This window comes from Prionailurus bengalensis, chromosome E4 (assembly GCF_016509475.1).
Source record: "Prionailurus bengalensis isolate Pbe53 chromosome E4, Fcat_Pben_1.1_paternal_pri, whole genome shotgun sequence".
NCBI lineage: Eukaryota > Metazoa > Chordata > Mammalia > Carnivora > Felidae > Prionailurus > Prionailurus bengalensis.
In genome coordinates, this window is record NC_057360.1 from 66,628,921 (window position 1) to 66,648,280 (window position 19,360).

The 19,360-nt window shown below is 56.2% G+C and overlaps 1 protein-coding gene and 1 long non-coding RNA gene across 12 annotated transcripts in view; one reads left to right on the forward strand and one right to left on the reverse strand.

The window, feature by feature from the left end:
* Nucleotides 1-1,319: 1,319 nt before the first annotated feature.
* On the reverse strand, nucleotides 1,320-2,397 carry LOC122476600. The gene is made up of 2 exons (XR_006295535.1): nucleotides 1,839-2,397; nucleotides 1,320-1,526 (listed from the first exon to the last, which is right to left on the reverse strand). It is a non-coding gene; the product is annotated as an uncharacterized LOC122476600 (long non-coding RNA).
* Nucleotides 2,398-3,285: 888 nt separating this feature from the next.
* ARHGEF11 (Rho guanine nucleotide exchange factor 11) overlaps nucleotides 3,286-19,360 on the forward strand; it is an 87,548-nt gene continuing 71,473 nt past the window's right edge. For 6 of the 11 annotated variants that reach the window (XM_043569484.1, XM_043569476.1, XM_043569477.1 and 3 more), the window contains exon 1: nucleotides 3,288-3,755. In XM_043569484.1, coding sequence (XP_043425419.1) covers nucleotides 3,724-3,755 — 32 coding nt within the window. In that variant the 5' untranslated portion in view covers nucleotides 3,288-3,723. Of the gene's footprint in view, nucleotides 3,756-19,360 lie in introns of all 11 variants that reach the window. The other 5 variants (XM_043569473.1, XM_043569474.1, XM_043569480.1 and 2 more) reach the window with 2 other exon arrangements.

Genomic DNA, 19,360 nt, shown 5'->3' on the forward strand with positions numbered 1-19,360 from the left:
CTGGGCAGCGTGTCGGATGTTTCCAGGAACGAACAGTAATGCCACCCACAGCTTAGACCTCCATTTTCGCCATCGCATAACGCCATCCGCCAGACAAAAACAGGCCTGTTAATTGCTACAAACTTGACAATTCTTAGGAAAGACACGGAGAATGACCATGAAAATCCTTGTTCTGCAGAGAGTCACTGGTTATCTCCAGAGAAAGGCCCCACAAGAGATACTGAACACAGAAGAGATACCCGTTTTTATGTGACAGCGTCCTACGCTGAGGACTGGCCGGCAAGAGTGGACTAACACTTGTGTTCCAAACCAAACAACGACAACAAAAAATCCACTTAATCTGTTCCTTCAAAGTGAACAGGGCAGTCTATTAATGAGTGAGAAAGGCATTGCTTTGCTAAAGAACGTCATGCATATGGGGAAAGCATTTTGAAAATGCACGACTACATATGGGTCCAACATTGTGATTTTTTAAATTTACTTATCGGGGAGCTTGAGTGGCACAGTCAGTCAAGTGTCTGACTCTTTATTTTGGCTCAGGTCATGATCTCGGAGTCCTGCGAAAGAGGCCGCGCCAGGCTCTATGCTGAGCGCAGAACCTGCTTGGGATTGTCTCTCTCCCTCTCTCTGCCCCTCCCCCACGAACATGCACTCACATTCTCTCTCTGTCTCTCAAAATAAATAAATAAACATAAAACAATAAAATTTATTTATCAAAAACAATGTGTTACCTGTAAAACATATATATATATACATATATATGCATACATATATATATATTTTTTTTTCAATCAAGTAAACCTTATGCCCAATGTGGGGCTCAAACTCATGACCCCAATGTCAAGAGCTGCATGGTCTACCTAGTGAGCCTGCCAGGCACCCTGTCACCTGTAAAACTTTTGTCTGCACGCTTGAAAAACTAAGAAACAGACTTTTAAAATCTGTTTTAAAAACCTAAACGAACTTTCTTAGTAGGTTTGGACCCATTTGTTAAAAATACAAAACGCAGTACCTTTCAATCAAATACCAAACAACTCATTGACTTAAAATGTAAGTTTGCTGACTGGATTTCCATGAAAGCCTTTGTATCGTGGTGAACAGACTGGAAAATGAGTCCTAATTTAATAAATGCAACCAAGGATGCTCTTCCTCTACTTTAATCTACCTCTTTGACAAGTATCTCTTCCAGTTATGACAGCCAATACCTTTCACTAAAAAAGTATGATTTTAAAAATGCACTTCATCTTTATTGCGATCTTCGCGTATTCCTACTCTAGGGCATGTTTTATAGGGTATGTAATAAAATTGCATGTACACCATTGTTTTTAAAATATCGCATGTATTCAGAAAGCACGATAGGACCTGTCTGGCGACCACTGGTTGGTCTATCAGCACAGAAGAAGTGTCCACATTCGGGAGCATCATCCTCGCAGGCAGAACGGGAAAGGAATAAACAAAAGGACAGCAGCAATTTGGACCGTGGCGCCTCAGATGCCGGCAGACCACCCGTCTTGGGGAGTTCTGACCTGGGAGGTGGTGAAGACGGGTGAAGGCAGCAGGTCTTTCTTTTAATTGTCAACTTGTACTTGGGCATCATCTAGGGGAAGCTCCTGGGTTATTCTAATCGTCAGCCAATGCTTACTCGTCTTTCCTCGTGCTAACTGGTAACGCTGCTGGGGTCAGTCCACACGGCTCCCTCCACGCTGCTCATGGATGTGTGGGTAAGCACACGTGCACCGTGCGTGTATTCCCCGCCCCCCCCCTCGCCCCCCAACGATCGAGGTGGTGTGGGAGGGAGGGAACACACTGCCCGCGGGGTGTTCTACAGTAGCACTTACCTAGGCCGGAAGACAGAGAGCATTCCCCAGTCCCGATGGAAAAGTTTCCTTTTTATCTTATTTTTAACGGTAATGCCAGGGACCCTCTGACCAACGTCACGTTACTTGGAAAGATTGAGGCACCGTGACTCTGTGAGAGGGGTTGTAAAGATAGAATTGTCCTTGAAAGGCTCTTCCACCGAGTTCAAAAACGCTCCAGGGCTGGCACCAAGGTGCCCAAACGCAGGGGAGCGGGAAGAGCGAAAGGTCTCTGCCTCCCAGGTGGGGGGGGGGGGGGGGCGTCGGGGGTAGGGAGGTCACGGACACCGGGAACAGGCTAAAGAGCTCCCGGCACCCAGGAAGAAGGGCCGCACAGATTTTTGGAAAATAAGACGAGGTCAGAGGTGGAGAGAGGGTGAGCAGCGGCGGTGGGAGCGCCCCGGGCGGGAGAAGGGGGAGGGGGCGGCGCGCGCCGACTCGGCGAGCCAGGGCCGGGGCCGGGCAGCCGGCGGGCCGGGCCGGGAAAAGCCGGGGATCCCGACGCGCCCGAGGCCGGCTAGGCCGCGCGGAGAGAGGGCGGCGCGCGAGGGGCGGCCGGGCGCGGGGGGAGGGGGAGGGGGAGGGGCCGGAGGGGGGGGTGGAGCGCGGGGAGGGCCGGGAGGAGGGGAGCGGGGAGGACGAGCCAGAGTGGGGGAGGGCCCGGAGGAGGGGAGAGAGGAGAGCGGGGGAGGGGAGCGGAGAGGCGGGCCCGGAGGAGGGAGGGGGAGGGGCTGGGGGAGGGCCCGGAGGAGGGGAGGGAGGACGGGCGTGGGGAGGGGGGGGCGGGGAAGGCCCAGAGGGGGGAGGGGAGCGGGGAGGAGAACCCGGAGCGGGGAGGGGCCGGGGGAGGGGCCTGCGGGCCGCGCCGGCGGAGCGGGGCCGAAGGGGGCGGCGCGGGCACCGACGGGCGGCCGGCCGGGCCTGCGCCCGAGGAGCGGCGCGCCGAGGGGGAAGGGCCCGGAAGGAGCCGCCGAGCCGCCTTCCGCGCGCGCCGGGCCGGGAGGCGAGGCCGCGGCGGGCGAGCGGGCGAGCGGGCGGGCGGGCGGCGCAGGGGCCGAGACGAGCCGGGGCCGGGCGGCCGCGGGCCGGCGCGGAGGAGGCCGCAGGCGGGCGGCCGCGGTTGATGGCGGCCGGCGGCTGGCGGCGGGCGCGGGCCGGCGGCGCGGAGAGGCCGGGGGTCCGGCGGGCGTGAGGCGGGGGCGCCGCGCTGCCGGGGAGGCGCTCGCTCGCGCGCTCGCCGTGCGCCAGCGGCCCATTGAGGAATTTCCAGACCTTTCACGGAAAGGCTGCTTTTTCTCCCTTTTTCCAAGGACGTTGGTAAGCGCGGTCCCGGCGGCGGGCCGGACCTGAGCGGCCGCCGCGGCGCGCACGCCGCTGCACGGTGGCGGCGGCGGGGCCCGGCCCGGCTGGGGTCCCTGTGGCCGCGGCCCGCGGCGCTGGCCGGCGGGGGGCCCGGGGGGCCCGCGCCCGCTCTCCGCGGTGAGCGCCGACATGCCGGGGGCGCGTTCTTCCTGCGGTCCGCGCCGGAGCCCGCAGCGCCAGCCGTGAAGAGATTTGCGGTCGGGGGGTTCGTTTTCTGAGAAGGTCACAGTTTTTCCTCTTTTTCTTTCGGTTTTTTTCTTCTTCTTTTTCTTTTCCCTACGGCGGGGGAGGGGACCGGGGTTCAAGAAAGGACAGCATGCTGGCCGGTGCGAGTAGAGTGGAGCCTCAGTTCCCGGGGTCCTGAGAGCCCAGCGCACGGCACCCGACCATCCGGCCGCGAGCGGGGAGGCCCTCCTGCCGCCTCTCTTGACCATCGCAGCCCATTCGGCCCCGATCCCGACGTCCACACTGCAGGACCCTGGCGGCGCGGACGCGCTGAGGAACCATGAGTGTAAGGTTGCCCCAGAGCATAGACAGGTAGGTTTACGGATGATGTGCTTTTCAACACTTTCTTAAGGAAAGGCTGGGAGGGTGGGTGTTGCATTTGGATAAAAGGTTGCAAAGCCCGGGTCGGGGTGGGAGCGACCGTCTCTGGGGACCCTCCGGACCTGTCTGTGTGTTTATGTTCTGTGTGTGTCCGCGTCCTGATTCCGTGTTTTTTTAATCTACCAGCAATAGACAGCAGAGCTGGGAGGGCAGAAAGAGGGGCCGTGCTCCCATCAGCCTTTGACTTTTGCCTTGCTACAGGCTGATTTTGAGCCCCTAACAGGCCGGTTTAGGGGGCGGGAGGCCACACGAGCCTGGTCACGTGAGTCCCCAGGGTGGATTGGGACTGGCTTTAGGTGTTGAGCTGCTGGGGGAAGGGCCCTGCAGGGGCGTGGGCCTCCGCCTGCTGGTTGCTACGGAATGGTGGGGCTTGGTGATGGGGTGGATTCCATTTCTAGAACGAGGAGGATGTTGCAGGCCTGACTGATGGGACAGAAACACCCTTTGCTCCCATACAGGTCTGGATTTTTGCCAGTGGCTGATAATGGCCCGGCAAACGCACAGGGCACATTAGAATCTCTTGCTCTGCAGGCTTAGGGTTTAATTGGAGTCCTGCTTACGGGCGCACGTTCTAGGCTTGATCTTCTAAGCTGTTTTTAAAAAGCCTGGTTCTGCAGGATGGGCCTTTCCTCTGCCTAGGAGTTGTGGGCTCTCAGGCCTAACCTGCAGAGGCGCTGGGCCTTGGAGTCTGAGCCCAGGACCCACCCCCCACCAGCCTCTGCTTCACTGGTTACCACCGCAGTTTACAACTTTGTGAGGCGTTTGCCCGCACCCCCCCCCCCAACGCTTTCTCCTTAAGAATCTTGATAGAGGGCTGCATTGTGGGTGCTGCACACATTCTAACTGGATGGAGATGGGTGGTTGCAGGACTGAGCACTGGCCTGGAGGCCGTGTGAGCGGAGCGGCAGGGAAGGGCAGGGAGCGGTGGTGTTTTCAGGCCAGCTAACCTTTGATTATCCATGCTAATAGTAATTTCTTTTTGGCTGTGGAACGCGGCCTGAGTATAATCTGTCCCTCCCAGACACTCCTCTGTGTGTCGTCCCCGAGTCCTGTTTAGATCAGTTCAGCATCAGATCAGCTCAGCAGTCCCCCAGCCCGGGACCTGACTTGGCAGCGGTGAGGGGAGAAGGCGGCCAGCCGCAAAGGACATAAGGCGTGTGTCTGTTCCCCTTGTTGTTGGCCTCTTGTAAAGGGAGGCCCGAGGTGTGTCGGGGCAGGGAGGTGACATGGTTGCCGCCTTCTCTGATCCTCCTGCTGGAGTTTGGAAATTCGTGCACCTGCCTTTTGTGAGATTTGAATGGTGAGTGATTTCTTAGAAATCGGGGATGTGAGCAGGTGGAAACCCAGGCTTAGGGGGGCAAAGAAAGAGGCCATGATGGTTCCCGGGCTAACGCGAGATGCCCCTCTGGGAGCCTGTGTATCTTCGTAGTCTTGTCGGGATTCATACAGCGCAGGACATCTTCCTAAGAGCTTTCGTAGGACATATCTCATCTGGGCCCACGGCGTTTCTGAGGGGCAGACAAGTTGGATGTGATTCCGTTTTACAGAGGGGGTCACTGAGGCTCGGGAAGGATACGTGGTTTGCCCAGTGCCGTCTTGCTGGACCAGTGGCAGAGTCTGAGCTCCGATGCAGGTTGTCAGGCCCAGGCTCTTCTGCTTGCCACACGCTAACAGGGTTTATGACTTGGTCCCGTGGAATGTGGTGTCAGTCTCTCCTTTTGACAGTAGGTGAAGATGCCTTTCAGTGTTCCCTTTGCACTTTTTTTTAAGGGTCATTTATTTGTTTTTAATTTATTTTTGAGAGTGGGGGACGGGCAGACAGTCGAGAGCGAGAGAGAGAGAAAGAATCCCAAGCAGAGCCCAACATGGGGCTCGATCCCACGAACTGTGAGATCAGGACCTGAGCCGAAATTAAGAGTCGGATGCTTAACCCACTGAGCCACCCAGGCGCCCCTCCCTTTGCACTTTTTAACAGTCTTGGGGCCAACACTAGCTTCTGTAGTAACGCACTGTTTTCTCCTGGGGGATAAGGTACCTTTGCAGGCTGAGAGCATTCCTCGCCTCTGCCCCCACCTCCGCTCTCTTCCCCGTTAGGTATCTCCCGTTGTATCCGATCTCACCCCCGAGGCTGCGGGCTCATTCTGCTGGGCCTTTGACATCTCAGGTTCAAGACTCTGGATTTGAAATAATTCATGATTTTACTCCGCACTGGAGGGATTGAGCAGAAGGAATGCTCCAGATTGTGGCGTCAGGGTTTCTCTTATAGTTTGTCCACGTGCCGTGTAGGGTCTAGCATGAGACACCAGACGGGCGTTTCAGAAAATTGAAGGACGCGGCTCCTGCCCACAAAGAGTGTGCAGTCTATTTGGGGAGCGCGGGAAGGGTCCCGAAGACCAGGGAACGGGAACGGCAACACTACTGTAAGCCGCGCACAGGCAGGGACTGTGTCTGCTTTGCTCAGCGGTAAGCTGTGCGCACTGAACCTTCGATAACTGTGTGACAGGTGATTGTGGGAAGGAGTGAGCGTGGCAGCGAGCAGAAAGTCTTCCATTTCAGATTGTCTCAGCGCTCCGGTGTTGGTTTCCCAGGTAGTCAAAGCGGGGTCAGAGAAGGCCTCCTACGTGGCGTATATTTCCCAGGGGATAAACCACGTGACACAGGACCACGTTTGTGGGAAAGAACCCCCTCTAGGGGACGGACACCCGCGTCCGCTGGAACGAGGGGTATTTGTGACTGATCTCTGTCTCTCTGTATTAATCGGTTGTGACTGACACATGGGCCCCAGCGGCTGCTTGAGCCCCTGTCGGTTTTGCCCGTCGACCCCTCGTCTTCTCCAGAGATCCTGAAGGTGTGTTTGGTGCTGCAGACGGAGGTGAGGACGCTGAATTCGTCTTATGGGAACGGTAATGAGTTCTGCTGAACGATCTAGATCCTTCTGCCTCGTCTCCAGTGACACACGTTTCCACGCCGGCCGGGTGGGTTAGGCGGCTGCGTCCGCACGGCAGCTTTCCTCCGTGCAGAGGAAGATAGCCCCTGTGAGGCCAGGACAGACGGCAAAGTAGGAGAGTTAAGCCAAGAGGCCCTGGTTTGAGCCCTGGCATGCCCCTTGACTCCGTGACCTTGGGCAGGTCACAGACCTTCTCCGATTTCCTCGTAGGCAAAACGAGCGTTCGCTTATGTGCAAGGCCTTCTGGTTCACAAACATTTTCACGCTGTGTGTCATTTGAGGATTATAACATGTATTGCGTCTCTCTCGTGGGGCCGTTGAAAAGAGCAAATAAGATAATATATTTCAGATTGCTTTCTAAGCTGTAAAGCTGTAAAGGAGTTCTAGGCGGTGACCTCCTGAATTTGATTTAGCGTCATGCGGTACTTTCTGAACTAGCCCAAAACAGATTTTGAGTAACTGAAGGATCCTTGCGTCGTTTCGAAGCATTTGACCAGAGTGAACAGGCTTTTTGTGCAGAAGTACGTAGTCGGAAGGGAGAAGTACTTCTCCTGTGGTCTGTGCTGGGTGATAGACCTGAAGAATATGAGAAGAGGAAGCTTCTCAGGAGGTTTGATGAGTGGGAGGGACCGTAGCTACCTTGGCTCCCTTAGATTTGGGGTGGAAAGAATTTGTTTCGTGATCTCCGGCCATCCCCAATTCAGAGTAAATCCAGAGCCAGCAACCGCCCTTATCAGAGATCTGAGGCTGAATGTAACCTTTCCCTGTCGGTAGCCTTTTTTCTAGAAGAGACTCAATCTTGGGGTGGGGGGGGGGGGCACAGGAAGGAAGGACGGTAGAGAGCCTTGCGCTTTGGGGAAGGTCTGCAGAGAAGAGACGCTGGGTGCCCAGACAGGGCTTATGTGGAAAGGAAGGGGGTGGTTCTGGGAACTCTTCCCACCTTGGCTGCAGGTTCTTACCGAGCCCCAGGTCCTAGAAATCCCCATTCAGCTGAGTTTAGATGGTTGGCCTCCCTCCCATTCAGAGCTACAAGTAATAAGCCCCCTGAAATGCTGAGTCTCCTCCAGGACATACTCTTGCCCCGTCTGGGGTGAGATGAGAGGTAGCAGCGCATTTGGAGATGAAACGTTGGGTGGTTAATCACCACTATGGCTGGAGCACGCTGAGCTCAACTCCAGATTCATTCACTTCAAAAGCATTTTTGAAAGAGCGCCTTTTTTTTTAAATTTTTTTTAATCTTTATTTATTTTTGAGACAGAGAGAGACAGAGCATGAATGGGGGAGGGTCACAGAGAGGGAGACACAGAATCCGAAGCAGGCTCCAGGCTCCGAGCTGTCAGCACAGAGCCCGATGTGGGGCTTGAACCCACGGACCGTGAGAGCATGACCTGAGCCGAAGTCAGATGCTTAACCGACTGAGCCCCCCAGGCGCCCCGAAAGAGCGCCTTTTGATTAACAAATTTATTTAGGGTTTTGTTTTGTTTTGTTTGTTGTTGTTGTTGTTGTTGTTGTTGTTTGTCGGGCTACTGTCAGAGTCCTTGCCACCCACTTAAGAGAATAAATAAAAAATATGAAAAGTTAAGTGACGGTATGATTTCATCAAAAATAAAAAGATCTTATGAAGGGTAATGGCTCATTCCCAAATTAGTATAGAGACAGAGTCCTGGAAACTCATAACCCTCACGGAGTGGAGTTTGGGAGCCCGGGCCAGCACCCCGCACCGCTGCTCTGAAGGTCTGGGTGGGATCCCATGGGAGGGAAGGGCTTCCGTGCGTGTGTCATCCCGGGAAACGCCACAGGAGTTGTTTTAATCTATGTTGACGGAGTCAGCTTCGTGTCTTCATAGTGGCACTTACCGCCTTTCGGTCTCCGCTTTAGTGGCGTGTTAATCTTGGTGTGTTATTTTATTTTATTTTATTTTATCTATTTAAAAAAACTGTTTTTGTTTTATTTTACATTTGGGAGAGATAGAGCGAGCAGGGGAGGGGCAGAGAGATGGAGACAGAATCCGAAGCAGGCTCCAGACTCCACGCTGTCAGCACAGAGCCCGATGCAGGGCTCGAACTCACGAACCACGAGATCATGACCCGAGCCGAAGTCAGGCGCTCAACTGACTGAGCCACCCAGGCGGCCCATTGGCATGTTATTTTAAAGCGGTTTATCACGTGGCCCTGAAGAGCCTCTTCGGGGACCCCCCCGGGGTCCGTGCATGCTTTCCCTTCTCAGCCCCTGAGTGGCCCATGGCAGGACCCGCACACAGCCCGGCTCTGGCCTCCAGGGTCACTCCTGCGCCCCATGGGGGTCAGCAGCGCTCACGAAGCTACAGGTACTGTCTCAGAAGAAAAAAGGAATCGTTCCTTCACTCAGTCACGCTGGGTCCCTCCCGAATGGATCGTTAGGGCTCTGAGTGACAGGGGAGCACGTCAGCCCACAGCCTCTTGGGCTCGGTCCCTCTGAGAGCATCATGCGTGTGTCCTTTCCAGAACCAGGACTTTTCCCCCGGGGATCTTGGTCTGGCCTTCCGGGAAACGGCGAAAGTGAAAGTTTGCAAAGACCAGGGAGCAGAGCTGGTGCTGCAGGGATGGAGGAGAGTGGAAGTGTGCTGAGGGGCCCGGAGCAGGGGCTGCAAGGTGCTCTCACACCTGGAAGGACACCCGGAGCTGTGGCAGGAACGTCACACGCGTCCTAAGGCTTAAGGGGTCACCTTGCCCTTTCCTGTGGGCTCCAGAATGGACACCTCTGGGGCTGGTTTGCAGCAGGTGGAGTGTCTCTCCCATACTGGCTGGTCCCTCGAGGAAGGTGGCTCCACATGGCTGGCACAGTTAGGGTCTCAGACTTGCCTCTGCTCCAGTTTAAGCCCATTTCATTGTCTTTTCATCCTGACTTCAGCGTAGGCCCTAAAATCACGAGTATTCTTTTATCTCTTTGTTTGACTTCAGGGTTTTCGTCCTCATTCTAAAGAACAGCAAACTAAGATATGAATGCACAAGGAAGGAGCTTTGAAAAGTCAGGGGAAGTGATTTCAGAGTCTTGATTTCCAGCACTTTCTCCGCCAGTATTTGAAGCTACCATAAGGTGGTCTGTCGGGGTCTGTCGTCACCGGTCGTGGCCTGGCCTCAGGTGCTAGAGGGGACCGGGTGACTCCAGCAGCCTCCCAGGTGATGCCTTGTGATCGGTAGTCCGCTTGCTGGACGGCAAATATCTATCAAACAGCCGCACACCTAGCTCGGTCCTTGGTGTCCTGGCAGATAACGTCGGGAGGGAACGTTAGCGAAACAACACGTAACCACGAAAGGATAGTAGTAATTGCTCAAGTCCGTGTGTGTCGAGAGGTGCGTTCGGAGGAGAGGAGAGAGCGGGTGCTAAGAAAGGCAGCCGGGAGAGGGCAGGTGGAAATTAGGGAGAGGGGAGGGGCCGCGGCAGACACGCAAACAGCACCGGCAGAGGTTCTAGGTGGGACCAGCATGGGGCGCGTCGGGGTGGTAAGATGGTGTGTGTTTGCAGAGCAGGGAGAAAGTAGGTTGTCGAGGTGGGCAGGATGGGGGGATAAAGGCGTTCGGACTCGATGCGGGAGGGAGAAGGAAGCCAGTGAGGTTTGTGTGTTACGTGGCAGAGAGAATGCGGACTGCGGACGTCGATAGGCAGATCGGAAGAGAGCCTGGGGCCCGCAGGCCGGCAGGGAGGTTGTGCGGCCGTCTTGGCAAAAGGTAACGTGGAACAGAGAAGAGAGGCAGGACCCGAATGACACCGTGGAGGGGAAATCTGCAGGGTCTGTTATGGCTGAATCCCATTTGATTTCCAAGGTGTCGAGACAGGTTGGCTGGGAAGAGGGTCAGGCTGTCGCTGGAGAGAATGGGACCGTCCGTGAGTCTGTCTCCTATTGGCTCCCAGTAGTTCGCTGACTGTGGCCGCAGCCAGCGATCACTTCCCTTGCCGACACGGCCCTTGGGTTGGGCCTCCTGACCACATAGTTGTAGTTCTTCGTGGCAGCCTCTTGAAGGGAGCGGGAAGGGAGTCGGGTCTGGGAGATCCCTCGGGAAACTGGTCCTGGTCTGAGGAGGCGGGCACGTGTGTGACGGGGTTGAACTCACACTGCACCCCCACGCGGCAGACTGGGCCCCAGGGCCGGGGGCGGGGGGGGGGTGCATCTCTGCGGGAGTGGTGCTGAGACCAGAGTTACAGAGTCCAGGATTTGGGGCGAGAAGGTCTTTGTGGGAGCCCCCACTCAACCACCACCCGGCCGTGCGAATTCTGTGTTGTCAAGGTGGCTGGTGGGACCAGGACCAGACCGGCCTGGGCTCTACTCAGCTGTCACGGAACACCCAGGTCTGGGGTCTCCGGCCTGTGCTCGCCCTAAACTGGGGACTGGCAGACATTGCTCCGGGGACACCGAACAAACACGGGACGGTACTTAAGAACCCAGTGCGCAGGATCTCGTCCTAAAGGCATCCTTTGCCAGACACCCACAGCGCCTTTCCTTCCCTGCCCAGACCCCCCAGCTGGGGCTCCCCCCCACCTGGGGCTCCGTGGCTCCTTCCTTCAGCTCGGCCCACCTCTTCTTACTGTGCCCCCCACCCGCTTCCTGGGCCCACACGCCCCTCCGCACCTGTACTCGGGCCTGCTCTTCCCCCCACGACTTCAGGGAGGCCATTTCTGGTGAATGCCACCGCGCTTGTACGTCTCTGTCATTCAGTGTCCCTTCTGTACACACGTACAGCAGTTGGACTCTTACCCTTTGTGTAAAATCATTCACGTAGGGGTCCTAGCAGAACGCCGCACCCCTGGCGCCCTGTGGTCGGCAGGTGCCGGTGTGCTTCTGTCCTTCCCATGCTCTGTGTCGGTGACGGTGTCTCTTCCTGTCTCTTCGTTCCCGTGGGTGGATGTCTCGTGCCCAGCTGGCTCTCTCCATACGGCATGCACACCTGCCTGCTGTTAACTGACTTCACCTGCAGCTCCTCCTGGACATTTCCCATCCCCACCGGGCCTGGCCACGGAGTTTTCGGGGAAGCAGCTCCCTACACAGTGCTGCCGGGAACGGAGACCAAGAATTCAGTGCTCGGTCTTGGGCACTTGGCGTTTCTTCTAGGGACAGAGCAGCCTTGTTGGGGCTGCTTCTCAGAGGCCGGGGGATTTCCCCACTGGCGGCCTGGCTTCCGGGCTGCCTCTCCCCGAGGGGGGTCTGACGGCACCGGGCCCACCCTGCTATTGTCCTGCCCGCCCCAGGCCCCAGGCCGGCCCCATTCAGTTCCCAGAGCAGACCCACGGAGAAAGGCCGCTGTTGTCTGGGGGAGACGGTGGAGAGAGTGCAGTCAGCAGCCCTGTCAATGGACCTTGTGTGGGGCCAGAGACGCACGCCCTTCCTGCTCAGGGCCCTGGGGACGGGGGCAGAAACCACTGCGTGCCAGTGTCTTCGCAGGGACAGGGCTGAGGTTCGGGAGGGTCCGTGCTGGCCCTCAGGTTAAGAAGTCTGGTCCACTTCTCGAACCTTCAGGGCTTCAGCGGGAGTGAGCTACACACAACCACTCTCCGCTGGGCGGGGAGACAGAAGGTAGGGGGCGGTGTGTGATCCCACCCGGAGCTCTCTTTGGTGACACCTGCTGACGCACGCGGGAGGGACACCGAGGAAGGTTTCCTGGAGGGAGGGACCTTGAGGCCTAAAACAGAGCCAGGCTAGCGGGGGCAGGAAGGGCGAGGTGTGGGGGGGGGGGGTGGCCACGGGGCAACGAATAGGTGAGCCTGGACGACGGCAAGGAGCCGGGGCCCGTGTCTGGGTTCGGGGGGTGACGTGAATGGGATGCGCCGTGAGGAAAACTGGGGTCCCTGTGGCGTCGGTGGAGCAGTGACAGAGCCGAGAGGCGATCAGGCAGAGAGCTGTCGCCGGGGGTGGAGAGGGACGGTGGGACACTGAGCAGCTGGCTGCGTGGGGGAGGACAGTGCCCCATCCTCGGTGCGGGTGGGGGTCCCCCTCGAACGGGAGCGCCGGAGGGGACAGCGTGCTGCAGGGAAGGAGGAGCAGGGCGCACCCCTCTCAGGCGGTTGGGGGTACTGAGCAGGCAGGGGCTGGGGCCCGGCGGGCCGCCCGCACCCAGGGGAAGCGAGAGCGGGTCCCACAGAAGAGGCTGGGAGGGAGCAGCGGAGAGGCAGCGGCGGAGTGTCGAACGCTCCCACGGGCTGAAGGCGGAAGGGATGGAGAAACGTCTGGACGTAGAGCATTTTCTTGGCCTCTGGGCCTGGAGGGCAGGCGGGAGCCAGTGTGCAGTGGGTTGAAGAGAGAAGAGAGGGTGAGGAGACGGTGACGGTCTGGTCCATTCTCGTACGAGGTCTGCTCAGGAGGAAGGGGGGGTCCTTGACGGAGGGACTTTGGGTTCAGTTTCTCAAGGCAGGACTAGGCTGCCTGCAGCGGAGGTTGCAGTTGTAGGCATCCGTCAGAATCATCTAGAGCCGCTAGAGACGTGTGTTAGCAGACCCACGGCAGGGCCTCCCCCCTGGGAGTCACCTCCCCTCCCTCACCCAGGGAGGCGGTTTCTGACTCCCTGAGCTCGGATTGGGATCTGGCCTGAGCATTTGCATCTTCACCAACTTCCCGGGTGAGGCCCCTGCAGGTGACTCCTGTGCGGGTCGGGGCGGCTGGCCCGCGCCTAGAGAACCACCGAGGATGCCTGTGGCCCTGCTTAGGTCTTCCGGTGCGCGCACAGCAGAGCTTTGTATGCGCGCTTCTCTCTGCTGGGAATTTTCTCAGTAGCTCGGGAACATCCGGGGGGGCAAGGGCTGGTCACTCTGTAACCTTGGTGTCTAACCTAGTGCCCCTTAGATGCCCAACACGGGATTTCTGGGCCCTCTGTGAAACCTCGTTTAGCCTTTTTCTGCCTACCTCTGGTGTAGGTGCCAATAAACCTGGTCTACTAAAGATCTCCGGGGGTTTATCTAATTTCATAGTGAACTAAAGCCAAAAAGAAGGTCAGAAAAGAATTGTATAGAAATTTCAAGATTTATAGTAAATGCCAAAATTGAATATCCATAATTTCAGCAATTCAGTTTTGTATTGAAAGAATACATTTTCTAACGTGGTTGGCAGACTGATCCCCGGCTCTGAATTTTCCAGTGGGCAAGATCCTTGACGTGCCATTGATTCCCCTTAGAATGTCGGCAGAGCTGTTAAAACGTGGGTCCTGCCCCCAGAGAGCTTCCGTCTCTGGAGCCCACTTCTGTGCAGTGGCGGTTCTGCCCTGTCAGCCCACGCTGCCCTCCCCTGGCGGTGTCTTTGCAGGGTGGGGGCACCGTGCTGTTCCGGGGCCCCTGTCGCTTCCCTTGAAATTGGGCTGAGGGACTGCGCAGCTGGGGTTTCCAAGAGTCCCCTGACCCTTAGTCTCTCCTTGGTGTCATTTTCCTTTTTTCCCTCTGAATCAGTGGGCTGTTTCTTTCAACTTCTAGAAAACCCCCTAGGTTCTCCAGACCAGTGGCCACAGAAGTCTGAGGTGCAGGTATGGGTCGTGGACCATGATCTGTGCGGGCCAAAGCCAGGCAGCTCCTGCGGGATTCCTAACCCCACTACCGGCCCTGGGATCATCTGATTATGCAGCAGGATCCCAGAGGAAATCCGGGTTCTCCTAGCAGGGCCCGGCGTGGGCCTGATGGCTTTGCTTCTGCTTTAGCGTTGGTCTTTCACTAGTTCTGAACCTGAGGCCCGACAGGTGGAGAAAGGACTGGGTGCGACATGGGGGCAGAGACCGCTCCCCTGTCAAGATCCTGCTGCACATTTGTTGGTCTGGGATGTGGGAATTTTGTATGGATTCAACACACATATCAAATGCATATTTAACGTTAGGCAGTGTTTTAGGCACAGGGGATACACTGGGACCTAAACTGCACCGGGGAAAACAGACAAGTGAGTATATAACTTGCTTTCGTTGTCGTCTGTGATCCAAACATAAGTGAGTTTAGTAAAAGCTGGGTTCGTAACTGCCACGGGAGAGGCAGGACGGGGATGTGTCAGGGTGAAAAGAAAGATCCGAGTCGAGAGGGCGGTCAGTGTTTAAAGCAGGGGAGGACGTGGTTGGTGGGGAGGGAAGGAGGGCAGGTATAGGAGCCGGGAGAGAGCACTGATGGCCTCCTTTGTACTTTGCAGTATAACGTATCGTTGGTGGAGCGGTTTTGTCTCTTGTCCTGTTGAGGTAGTTGGGCCAGTATTTGCGTTCACGTGTCGCAGACGTGGAAATGGGCCCAGAGAGGCTGTGGTGACTCACCTGGGTGTGGACACTGGTGAGTGACAGAGCCGGGACTAGAGCCTGGCATGGCACGGTTCCACTCTCCTCGGCGGGGCCTGGTGGGCATGCGCATCCTGGGAGGGAGCCAGGCCTCAGGCGTGCCCGGCAGGAAGAGATTGGGGACCAGGAATCAAGCCTCCTCCAGGAAGACCTCCTTGCCCCTGGCCCACTCGGGATCTGAGGGCTTGCATTCACTGGCTGGTTGATGACCCGGAGAGGGTGGCACTTGAGTAGGGGCTGGGGGAGTTGGGGGTGCCGGGAAGAACCAAGAGTCCCCAGCAGTCACTCCGAGCCCTTCCACCACACGGCGTGTGGCACCTTGGAGCTCCTCAGGGGCTCGTCTGTGTTCTCTGTGGTGGCCGGGACCGTGTCGCAGGTGGGTGCTCAGTGAAGTTTTACTGAAGGAATGGATACAATTTTTTGAAGATTTTAAGTTACGTCTACACCTGACACGGGGCTCACACAACCCCAAGATCAAGACGCACGTGTTCTAGCAACTGAGCCGACCGGGGGCCCCTACCATTTTTTCATTGACGGCTTTATAGAGGGTAATTCACATACCTAAAATTCACCACTTTAGAGCGTACAAGTCAGTGCATACGAGTTAGTGTATTCAGGGTTGTGCAACCATCCCCACTTGCTAATTTCGGAAAATTTTCATCACCCCAAAAAGAACCCTTGTGCCCATAGCGGCCGCTCCCCGTTGCCCCTCCCCCCAGGCCCAGGCAACCATTAATCTACTTTCTGTTTCTGTAGGTTCGTTTATTCTGGACATTTCCTGTAAAGAGAACCCTACAGTATGTGGCCTTTTATGCCCGGCTTCTTTCACTTAGCACGGTATTCTCAAGGCTTGTCCGTGTCGTGGCATGTCAGTGCCTCGGTCCTTTCTGTGGTCGAACGCCGTCCCTTCGCACGGGGAGACCACCAAGGTCATCCACTCGGTGCGCGGGCACCGGTGTGTTTCCACTTCCTGCTAACTGGCCGCCGCGGACATTGACGCGTCGTGTCTGTGGGGGCCCGTGTTCTCGTTTGTCTCGGCCCGTGCCTGGCGGGGGGCGTGGGGGGATTGCCAGATCATGTGGCAACTGTATGCTTAGCGTTTTTAAGGAACCGCCAAACCGTTTTCCAAAATGGCTGCACCACTTTACATTCCCGCCAGCAAACCGTGAGTCTGGTTTCTCTTCACCTTCACCGACACTTGCTACTGTCTGTCTTACAGCCATCCTCGTGGGTGGGAAGTGGTTTCTCGTGATTGTCGTTTGTTCCCTTAATGAAAACTCGCGGTGACCATCTTTCACGTGCTTATTGGCCATTTACATATCTTCTTTAGAGAAACGTCCATTCAGATCCCTTGCCCATTTTTTGTGTGGATTATTTGTCTTTTTATTGTTGAGAAACGGATACAGTTTCGAACTAAATGACCTAACCTCGGGGGCCTTAGTTTCATCCGTGATCCAGTGGGAGAGTCTCATGTGGTGTCTGAGACCCAGGTCCCCACCTTCTCCGTAACAGTCACCTTGCCGGGCCGGGACTCTGAGCTCTGTTTTCCTCCTGCGGTGTCTCCTCTGTCGCTTTGGTTATTTACCCCAGAGACTGAGTTGCTTGGGAGCGCTGTGAGCTGAATTTCTTTGGAGAAGTGTGTGTGTGTGTGTGTGTGTGTGTGTGTGTGTGTGTGTGTGTGTGTTTTCTAGGACAACGGTTTGAGGAATGGTGCTGAACGGGTAGGGAGCACAGAGGAGCAGAGGGCAAGAAGACAGCTGGAGCAGGTAGGGAAAAGAATCTCCCAAAGTGGCAACTGTGACGTTCTCTTTCCTTGGACTGACAAGAGTGCTGGCGGGCGCACAGCTGACCTCTGTCTGCCAGGAGCCCACTGGCGGCCCGCGCTGCCCCCGCGTCATCAGGGCCGCTCGCCGAGAGTCTGCTTCGTGTCACTTCCTGTCTCAGTGAGCTGTGTGACGGTGCCGTTGCGAGCACCAGGATGCAAAGCGGACAGAGGCCGAGCGCCCGCTTAATAACCAGCCCCACGGCCCCGAGTGTGCAGTGCTGTCCCCGTGCGCCTGCCGTGCACTTCAACCTCACCGTGGGCGTGTGAGGAGGGCCTGGGGCGGATGAGGGAGGGTGACCTGCTTTCCCTTCCCTCCTCTCCCTCCTCGGACCTGGCGGCCCTAGGGCGCACTGTTTTGACAGCTTTTTCCCACGTTGGAATCGTCCCCCTTCTGGTACAGCTCAGCTCCTCCATCTTCCCATGAATGGGGGACCTTCCGTCCCTGGTGCTATTTAACAGGGGCCCCGCTCGCTCATCTGTGTGGCTGCCCAGTCTGTCACCGTCATCGCGTGCGGAGCCTTTTACACGAAAGCTACAGGACCGGAGAAGGAATGGGCTCGGGCAAGAAGATGACCGGCTCATAGGCCCGGAATCCACGCTTCAGGAAGGCGAGCAGGAAAGGGGGTGAGGAGGGAAGGAGGAGGTGGCCACCAGCAGCCTGAATTCGACTGGAATCCGGATTCTTTTCCCTCTGCCAGACTTAACGCCGCATCTCGTTTTGGCTAGCATCCTCTCCGTCAGCTTCCACTCCTGCGCTGTGCTGCGTGCTCGCGTCTCCGCCAGATGCCTTGAGGAAGCTCATGGGGACGGGTGGTCGCCGACCTCGCCTTTCCTTAACGGCTGATGATGTTGGGCATCTCCTCCTGCGCCTGGTGGTCGTTTGCATACCTTCTTTGGAGAAGTGTGTGCTGTTGAAGCAGCCTTGCCTTCCTCGGACAAATCCCACTTGGTCGTGACGTATGCTCGTCTTCCCATGTTGGTGGATTTGATTCACTAGTAGTCTGATGAATTTTCGTGCATGTAGTTTTATTTAATCATTACAACGACGCTCTGAGAATTAGGGTCCTCGTGAAGAAGCCAAGACAAGTAGGCAGCTTGCCTGTGACCAAATGGTGTCAGACCTGGACCAGGAACACTCGACTTCCGAATTTAGTATGATTTTCTTTCCAGTGCTCCACTTTGCCCCTCTTTACAAAAAAAAGTTTTTTAATGTTTATTTTTGAGAGCGAGAGAGACACAAAGTGCAAGCAGGGGAGGGGCAGAGAGAGAGGGAGACGCCGAATCCGAAGCAGGTTCCAGGCTCCGAACTGTCCTCACAGAGCCCGACACGGGGCTCGAACTCACAGACCGTGAGATCATGACCTGAGCTGAAGTCGGACGCTTAACCTACTGAGCCACCCAGTGCCCCTTTCCCTCTTTCTAGTGTAGGTAACCAACAGTAGATTTCATTTATGTGGGCTGTTGTCCTTTTTTAAAGCCTCGTCACTGTTGCTTAGAGTGTAAATTCCCAGAGGGTGGTCTCACTAATGCTCTTGTCACATGGCCGCACAGGACTTAACATCGGATGCATTTGGGATGATAATGAAATGTATATCCTTGACGGTTACCGATTTGATTGGAAATGTGTCCTTGTCTCTTTGTGGAATCTGGAACATTTCCGGATAAGGACATCCGTGTGATTCTTCTTTCTTTTCTCAGCACCCAGAGTTTGCTGTGCCCAAATACATACTTACTAAAGACTGTGGGGTGGGAGGGGTGCGTCTCTGTCGCGCCCACCTGAAAGCTACCCCTTAGACGTCCCTTGCGGACCCTGCTGGCCGCGTGTTCGTTGGCTGTCGTCTTCTGCCTGAACTGTGTGCCCCATCACACCTGCCTCTCGACCTCCTTTCCGCACGGCGACTGGTTCATCAAAGACTGGCATCACTGAGAACTTGCTGATGGAATCTTCTCATTATATCTTTTGCTTTTCCTACCTTTCCGATGTGAGCGTAGGCAGACTGCAATCCATTTCACAGTGGGGTACACGCATTTAGAGACCCAGGAAAGCTCTGGGGCAGCTCAGGAGAGTGAGTAGGGGGTGCGTGGGCAGACATTTACCTGTGAGCGTGTGACCCTGGCAGGCACGTCTGGACGCTCTTGAACTGTCATTGTCTGCAGGTCACCCAGCGGCCTTGTGTGTGTGCCAGCATCGCTCTCTGTGACGCCTTAGCTCCTGCTCTGGTGTCAAATGGGAGAGGGGTGGTGACAGTTCATTTCAATATTAGTCAAAGCCTGACATCCCTGAGCATATATCTTCTGCGAAACAAAACCATGTATTAAGTTACAGAGGCAGATGAAATTGCTTTTTGGACGATCTGTTTTTGCTGATTATTTGTGCCGCCTCTCCGATAACGTGGGTATTTGGGACTTACTTGCCTGTGCATTAATTGATGAAGTAATCATTTGTACGTACAAGTAGATAGAATGCAAGAGTATGCCCCTGTTGTGATTTTCGCTGTTT